The 8924-nt window shown below is 40.3% G+C and overlaps 1 protein-coding gene across 1 annotated transcript; it reads right to left on the minus strand.

The window, feature by feature from the left end:
- Positions 1 to 5903: 5903 nt before the first annotated feature.
- On the minus strand, positions 5904 to 8353 carry LOC145418576 (uncharacterized). Its single transcript, XM_080286944.1, has 4 exons — positions 8273 to 8353; positions 6908 to 7927; positions 6569 to 6754; positions 5904 to 6274 (listed from the first exon to the last, which is right to left on the minus strand). Exons 1-4 carry the CDS (start codon positions 8351 to 8353, stop codon positions 5963 to 5965), a joined length of 1599 nt encoding a protein of 532 aa, XP_080143070.1. The 3' UTR covers positions 5904 to 5962.
- Between the last annotated feature and the right edge of the window lie 571 nt (positions 8354 to 8924).

An 8924-nucleotide genomic window follows, 5' to 3' on the forward strand; every position in this document is an offset into this window, starting at 1 on the left:
ATATTATCTTGTCTGCTATGTATATCCATATAATACCACACTGCATAAATATCATTCTGTAAAACTGTTCATCATCCATTCCTCCATAGCCCCCTCAGGAATGTAGGAGCCCAGGAGTAGGCTAATTTGTCCACATTTAAGGCAAGAGGGACCATTGCTCACCTTTAATATGTTGACTAAGTAGCCTAGGCATGGTACACGAGACTTAATATTTTGTATGCAGAAACTGGTAAGGAAGAAGTGCAAGAGAGCCTCCTTAACCCTCAAGAACCAAACCCCAAGTGAACAAGGGTGGCACAGTCTGACTACAAGAGCATATGGCTGTATTTTAGGTGGCACAGGAGCTTTGACTCACCTCATTACCAGTTTATTTTGTATATTACACCTGAACATTCTCTTGTGTTTTTCATATCTTTGTATATATGGTAATGTGAAGGGTGGGTGGTGAACTAAATGAACGAAAGGCAATGATTGATTGATAAAGAAGTTAGTAGAGGAGTGAAAGATAAAAATGGATTGATAGTGAAGGGAGAAAAAGGGAACAGATGGAGAGAACACTTAAGGAGTTGTCAAACAATGACAGAACTTATGATTTTGAAGAGCTTCACTAGGAATATTGACAAGTGTTGCCACTCACTTAGTTGAGATAGGGGTGGAATAACTTGGCGTAGGCAGCTGTTGTGGCAGATAATTATAGTATTATCCACACACATGATTCTATGCCTCACTTATGTGGTAGATGGCCTACAGGAGAGTGGATGAATTTGACTTGTATACCCGGCATTTTGCAAACCAGTTAGGGTGAAATTTAATAACACTACTAGAAGGTGGGGACAATGAAAGTAATGCAAGTGTAAGTGGCTGGGGAATGACTGGGAGAAGGAGGGAGGAAGAGATCAGTAGGATGGAAGTAGTGGAAGCAATGAAGAAAGTCAAAATGCACAAAGCCCCAGGAATTGATGGAGTGTGTGGTGAAATGCTAAAGCGTGGAGGAGAGATAGTAGTAGAATGGATATTGAAGGTGTGCAGATTGGCCTGGGAGGAAGGCAGAGTCCCGGAGGATTGGAAGTCAGGTATAATTATTCCCCTTTACAAAGGAAAAAGGGAAAAAGAAGTGTGTGGTAATCATAGGGTCATTTGTCTTCTTAGTGTAATATGAAAAGTATAAGGTAGGATCTTATTGACAGAGTTAGGGAAATAATAGAGGAATTGCGGTAGTTGGAGAAGAACAGGGAAGTTTTAGGAAGGGAAGAGATTATGTAGATCAAATATTCATCCTTAAGTCTTTCTTGGAAAAGTTTATAGAGAAGGGAAAGGAGTGGTATGCAGTCTTCATGGATTGAGAAAGCATAAGACAGGGTGGATAGATGAGGAATGTGGAAAATACTAAGACTATATGGAGTAAATGGTAAGTTGTTGAATGCCATGAAGGGTATGCATGAAGGTGCTAAGGCAGCAATGCATGTGGACAGTGAACTGAGTGAATTTTTCCATCTGAATGTTGAATTGAAATGGATGTGTCATGTCTCCATGGTTGTTCAGTCTGTATATGGATGGGGTTATAGAAGAGATACAAGGTAGAGCATTGGATGTTGGAGTGTCCCTAGTGAGAGAGGGCAGTGTTTGGAAACTTCCTGTATAGTTGTTTGCAGATGATACTGTATTGTTAAGCAAAGACCAAGGGGAGCCACAAGGCTTGGTGAATGAGTTTGGGAGAGTGTAAGAAATGGAATCTAAAGGTGAATGTGGGGAAGAGTAAAGTTATGGTCTTCAAGAAAAATGAAGCCACTGAATGTACGGTAAGGTTGGATGATGAGGAAATGGAAAATGTGAGTGCATTCAAGTACTTGGGTAATGTGATGAGTATGGATAGAAGTTTGGAGGATGAAGTGCTTGAAAGGGTACAAGGAAGAAAGGTTGCTGGTTCTTTGAAAGCAGTGATAAGAAATAGGGAAGTGAGCATGGAAGTTAAAAAGCACTGCCTGATAATATTGTGATACCAACTCTAACATACGGAAGTGAAGCTTGGACCTTGTTGGAAGAACGCAAGTCAAAAATGAAAACAGCGGAAATGAGCTATTTGAGAGAAGCATGCGAGTTACAAGGACAGACAGACTGATAAATAAAGAAGTGAAAGAGTGTTGTGGTGTGGAATTGGATGTGATAGAAAGCATTAGAAGAAATACACTGAGGTGGTTTGACCATGTGGAGGGAATGGAGAATGAGAGACCAGAGTGGTGTGTGAGTGAAGTGGAGGGGGAGGCTGAGGATGAGATGGAGGGATTGAGTGGAGAGGTATATGGGAGAGGGTGTGTGTGTGAGCTGGGGGGAGGCCAGTGAAATAACAGGGGACAGGGTGACATGGAGGCGATTTGTTTGTGGCCACCCTTACGGGATTAAGAGAATCAGTAACACACAAGAGGATATCAAGCTGTAATATACAGAATAAATCACTGAGGATCGTGTGTTAGGATATCCTCAAAACCACACAGAATACAGGCCATTAACTTGTGCAGACGTGTTTCCCCCCAACACCCCACACGTCCTTAGTAGACAAACCATACGTGTCCTTTGAACATGCCGCAGTTTAACCCTTTCACTGTTAGACTTATACTGTATTTACTGTATATATTTATTTTTCTGGCTAACACCAAATTATACACAGCTGAGGGAAACCCACCAGTCAGGTTCCTACAAATTAACTCAGCACAGTACGGACTCGTTTTACAATGGGGATGTGTTTTTGAAAATGATTGTGTAACGATGAGAGGAGGATGTTAGCAGTGAAAAGGGTGGTGGTTGCACTGATTGTGGTGATATTCTGGTGATTATGATGATGGTTAGGAAGACAAATTTAACGTCATAGAGATCTTGTAAGGGGGAACGAGAGTAGATTGACCTGGGACCTGCGGCAAGGCTCTTGTTTCGAACAGTTTGACGCATATCAGCGTGTGCCCTTTTTACTGAGTCCTTCACCTTCAAAGGGCTCACTGTATGGAGATTGTCAAAGTCGCCAGGTCCACTTTTTGCCCATGTGAGGATTTTGTGGCTTTTTGCTTTGACCAGCGTCTTTGACGCTCTTCTCCAAAGGCCTCCTTTTTAACAAATCTGCCAGAAGAAGAAGAAGAACGCTGGCCACTCATTGACTTGCTGGCTTTTGCCGCAGGTAAAAAATGATACTGTTATAAATTGGTGTCAGAGTTCACGTGTGAAAAAGCAATTTTTTAAAAAAGTAGTTGATATTGATAATCACACGACAAAGTCATATAATGAGGGTGTGCTGTGTGTGTTTGACTGCTGGTGTTTAGTTGAGTATTTTTCTTGCTACCAACAAATAGCATTCCTCAGCTGAGAGAATCCACTAACAGTTAAAGGGTTAAAAACAGAATAATCATGACAAACCAGCACATACTTTACTAGCCACTGCCATCCTGAAGTAAGATACTATACATTATGCATCTCTCTCTCTCACCCTTCTTTTTTTTTTTAAACTTCTGAAGGCTGTGAAAACCAGTTATTTTATGTTGTCATTAAGAAAGTCTTTCATTTCCTTTGTTTTATGAAAAAGCCCTGTCTTTTTCCTGTGTGTTGAGGCATCAACAAATGTTGTGTTGTCACTCCTGGCTTGCTGTGGCACATGTTAATGTAAGTTAATATCAGGCAGCAGAAACAGTTGTAACCTTGGGCCATATTGTAGGTGGCATAGTTGGATTCACAGCACCTGTTCCCAAGTGATCTACAGCGCATATCACACCTAATTGTTGTAAGTTACTGTATATATATTATTTATCAGCATTACATACAGTAAATACTATACTAGAAGTTAATGAGCTGTAATGAAGAGTGTAAATCACATATGAAAAGGTGTTACAACTCCATAGCCTCTTTGAGTATGACTCTAGGGGTGTAGGTTATTGAGGGTCCAGTGGGTGGGTGAGGAGTGTGGCTAGGATCAGCAACCCTTTTTTTTGATGCCTGGACACACAGATTGATTATATATCTGCTATTTAAATTTATATTAATCAAATGATGTTTCCTAGAATATGTATAGTGTACTGGATAAGATTTTCTTATGATAAATATATTCAGATTTAAGTTCACATGGAAGTATCTTTGTCCATCCCTCAAAGAAAATTATTTTAGCTCATTCAAAATGTATTCAATTTGAAGTTCAACTTGGAGAATTTTTATAAATTCTCCATGGAAAATATATAAAACAGGAAAGGAAAATTACATTCTGAATACACATATACAAAAACTCCACCGTTATATATTTGTCCCTTTTTGTTACTGAAGTATTAGGTTTCTCTGCCACTGCAAATACCGGGTTCCTGATAACCATCAATCTTAGTCAGCCTACAGAGTACTTGGTGTATAGTCTTTTTTTGGGTTATATCCCATCCTGTGTGTTATGTCTCTTGGTGTCTGTGCTTGGCTGCTTATGATTTAATGGTCAACTACTTGTATCTGGTGGTCTTTTATAAATTATCTGTGCCACAACCAGATGATTTTACTTGGCTTATGAAAGACAGACTTGATGCTGATTGGATACAACTTCCAATGACCTCTTCACAGCAAGATCTCCTCTAAGCTGAATAAAAGTGCCTTGAAGTAGCAAAAATAATAAAAATGTACATCCTCCAAGATACATTACACTATGCTTTAAATCTAGCCATTCCAGTCACAAGGGTTTTGTACAAATGGACGGAACGTAACACCACGTTTCTTGTCATAAATGAAATAACCTAAACAAAAACCTGGAACCAAATAAACAGAAATATAATCCAAGAACACAGTTCAGCATTGAATATACAAAAATGGAAGTGCCATACCTATCAATAAATATCGTAAAAGAAATATGACAGAAACTTATATATAAGGGAAATGCAATGTCAGCAATTAAGTTGGTAAAAATACAGGTGGTCTGGTGGTTCCAGACTGGAGTTCAATGATGTAGAGCTGGGAACGGACCAATTATCAGAACAAATTCCACCAGAATCAGATTATTGGGCTGAAACCTACCTGGGACAAGTTAGCCCAATACTGTACTGCATTTCATTTCTCACTCCTCTGTTAGCTAATACTCCTAAGTTTAATGGATTGTTTCTTTTTCCATAGAGGCTGCATCAGGGAGGAAAATGGTGGACATAACCAAGTATGAAATAGGTACACATGATTACAGTAAACTTTTCTCCTTGACTGTACACACTAGAAATGCAGACATCTGTGGCACATATCTACATACACTGTATTCACTAACTGGAAATGGATTGCTGTGAGAATCTAAGAAGAGGCTGTGGAAATTGGATGAACGAGATATATGTCTACAGTTGATTTGGTCTCTTCTGTATGAGAATCTGATGTCTTTTGTGAATGTTCTATCCTTAACCCTTAGAGCTCAAGGATATATCTCTCTTTCACTTTATCCTTGCCATTTCCTGATCAGTTTTATTCAGATTAGGACACTTTTTGAACTTGGAATTACATGCAGCATTAATGAACCACTTCTATTTAAGAAGCCTTTCCCATAAAATCATCTGGTAGCAGCAAGAACAAGCTATAAAAAGAAATCATGCTCTAGTTAGTTAAGGACTATATGTTGTGTGAACGATCAATGGGATGTATTGTGTATGAAGGACAACCTTAAACTTCACTATTCTTGAACTAATAGACTTCACCAGAGATCCATCCATCCATCATCTAATATTATTTCTATGTAATAAAAATACTATTTAAAGGCAATTACTTTTTTCTAGTAAAGTATTAACACTGAAATTCAACAGTTTTTGTTTAGCATTCAACAAACTACGTTACAAACCTGAAAATCCTCTATCAACTGTTAATAACCATTTGTCGACTAGACCAAATAATATTTCAGCAAGCCCAAAGGACTGTATCTCCCAGTCTCCTCCCGTGATAAACAGTTAACCAAAAAAATCTTACCCAATGAACTCAACCTCACTCAACACATGGCTTCATTATTGGCAATCTTCTGCCTATAGTATTCTGGATGCTTGACTTTGATGTGTGCCTGTAGGTTGCGTTTGCGTTTGATAGTCATGCCACAAACGGGACAGGGCATGCGTAGATCAGCCCCATTGTGTTCTAGTACGTGTTCGGCCAGCACTTCTCGTCTGGTGAAGGAGCGAGTACATATGTGGCACACGTAGGGGCGGAAGTGGGCGAGGTGATGGCGTTTGAGGATGGCGGCCTTTGCAAATGACTTCTGGCATATCGGGCACACAAACGGTCGGCCTTCAATGGACACCGGCTCCTGCTGGGGGAGGGAACCAGTCAACAATAACCTAACCCACAGAATCAGTCACCCTCATCATCATTATCATTATTCTAACAGAACCAATCGTTCTTATCCTAATTGAATCAGTCTTCAGCCCTAACCTAAAATACACTTACCACCATCATCACCATCTGAATCAAGAGATCTAGTCCATCATCGTAACCAAGAAAACAGTCATTATCATCATCACTATCCTAACTCAGATAAACAGTCATCATCATCCTACTCCTACCGTACTTCAGTTTACATACTTTATACGAACAAACTCACCAAAGGCTCCTCGGGTGTTTGCTGCCATGAGAGGTTGGCACTGCGGGCAAAAGCATCGAGATACATCCGAGTCTCCTCCTCAATGGTGTTTGTACTCAGGGACGAATTTACAGACTCCCCTTGATGGTTTTCTGATAAGGTGGTGTTTGTGAAGTCCAGAGCTTCTTCCTTGATCTCGGACTTCATCTGCAAACATTGTGTGTGCTAAGATTAGTAAAATGACTAAAAACAGCATTATATGTTCAGTGATTAGTAAGGCATCATCACAGAATTTCAGTTACTTATTATACAGTTTTATATCAACAATGACAAAGGTTCTGATGAAATAACATATGGTACCAAATTTTCTGGAGTTTCAGCATGCACTGTACTAGATTCTTCCGACATATGGCCAAGTGCTCCAGCTCCATAACCAAGCTTGCTTCCCCCAAGGCCGGCAATGGAGTAATTTAGAGCGCGAGGTGACGCTGCTTTGGCTTCTGGCCGGCTTGGATTGGGTAAACTTTGGTGGCTTGATGAACCAGGATTGCTGTGCTTCTCCGAGTGCCTCTGTCTGGTGGCCTCGAGACTTAACGAGGACAGGGGGTCATTGCCAGCTTCCTCGGTGAAAGAATGATCTCTGGGGGACGGTGGGGTTGATGTGGATGATGGGAATGTGGATGCTGCAGTGGATGATGGAAATGTGGATGCAACTTTTGAAGCATTTGACTGCCTGGTGAGTAACAGGTTATCAAGTATGCCAGAGGATAATGAAGTAGGAGTCATCTGGTTATTACTATCCTCGTTTTCCTTATGCGGTGATCTCTCGACTGATCCTGAAGCCTGCGAGCTGCCACCATACTCAGACGTGTTAGGGAGATCATCGGGTTTTCTGCGTTTTGGGGATGACAGTAGTGCATAATGGTGACTATACAGATTTTCCAAGATGTTACCAGTCTCCTCTCTTGAAGCAGGAGTTTTGGCAACACTTCTGCCGTCATCAACACTACCATTAAACACACTTGATGAATCAGACCTCCTCTTTTTACCTCCAAAGCTCTTTTCTCTTGGAGGTCGAGGTGGTGCCTTTCCCTCCTCATCAGAGGCATTAAAAACTCCAAGTCCTTTTATCTGCAGGGCTTCCGCTGTTGAGAGTAACGTTGGCACTTCTTTCTGAGGTATGTGAGTCTGTCCCGTGTACATGAAATTTATCAGTGCCTGCATTTCCCTGGCAGTTACTCCCCGAAGGTAGACAATCGGGTGCTGGCATGGTATGTCCCCCAGTATACTGCGGAAATAGTCACTGCAGGTCACCAACACCAGCTTGTGGGCAAAGAATTTCTGACCATCACATGCCAAAGTTACATCTGTGAGGGTGTTCTGGAATTAAAAAAAAAATTAAAATTATTAGTAAAAGCCACATTTCTAATGCAATACTACCTATGAATTGGTAGTCATGTTTTTTTTTTTTAGGTTTTGCACACTACGGTTGTAAATTCTTTTCAAATGGCACTTAATAAACAAAAGGTCAACCACTATGATTAAGGTAAATGTAATATCTAACACTAATATAAAAGCTTCACTCCTGTACTGTTAGGGAATACAGTATGTGAGATGAATTAAAGTAGGCCTTAGTGGGGTGGCATTATATGTACACAGTAACCAGATATTTTCATGACTACTGCTTAGAAAATGTTGGCCTAGAAGAGAGTATGGTAATCGTACCTCTTCTCTGAGAACACTGAGAGTTTTCCGATACGTGGCACCGTGGTTGTTCCAAGTCAAGGAGAGACATTCATCGTCCATGATGATGCCTCCTCAACCTGTAATTAGAACATTCTACATAATGATGGTTATACAATGTAATTATTATGAGAGTGAATGAAAAGAAATTCAAACCATCCATGTATCTATAAAATGTGAAATACTAATCCCTGTTCACTAATAAGGGATATATTGGCATTAGTCTGAGGCTTCTGAGCAAAGAATAACCCAGTACCAACCCGCCATTCCCATCTTGCTAAAATACAAACCAAACCTCGATTCTTTACTTCCAAACAGCCTATTAAATCCACCTTAAAAGGTAAACGAGTGACAAAGACTAGCCTTGATAAGGACAGCAATGGGGCAACTATAGTACTGTGAGTATTTGGGCACAGGAAAGGGAAAATTTAAGGCCTGGGGTCCATTCCTTTCAATATACTAAGCCTCGATTCTTTACTTCCAAACAGCCTATTAAACCCGATTTAAAAGGTAGCCAATTCACACAAAATATTCATGACAAGGATACCAATGGACAAACTACGGTATTATGAGTATTTAGGCATGGAAACAGGAAAATTTAAAGCCTGGGTCCATGAGAGCGTCACCATCTGCA

The sequence above is a fragment of the Coenobita brevimanus genome, chromosome 115, assembly GCF_032717465.1.
Source record: "Coenobita brevimanus isolate Jiangsu-jjx chromosome 115, ASM3271746v2, whole genome shotgun sequence".
Lineage (NCBI taxonomy): Eukaryota > Metazoa > Arthropoda > Malacostraca > Decapoda > Coenobitidae > Coenobita > Coenobita brevimanus.

Excerpts from the sequence above, each read along its gene's own strand:
- LOC145418576 (XM_080286944.1), bottom strand. The coding sequence starts at position 8,353 with ATGGACGATGAATGTCTCTCCTTGACTTGGAACAACCACGGTGCCACG. Across the intron at positions 6,755-6,907 it reads CTGAAACTCCAGAAAATTTG|ATGAAGTCCGAGATCAAGGA; the intron begins GTACCATATGTT and ends CAATGTTTGCAG. Across the intron at positions 6,275-6,568 it reads AAACACCCGAGGAGCCTTTG|GAGCCGGTGTCCATTGAAGG; the intron begins GTGAGTTTGTTC and ends CTCCCCCAGCAG.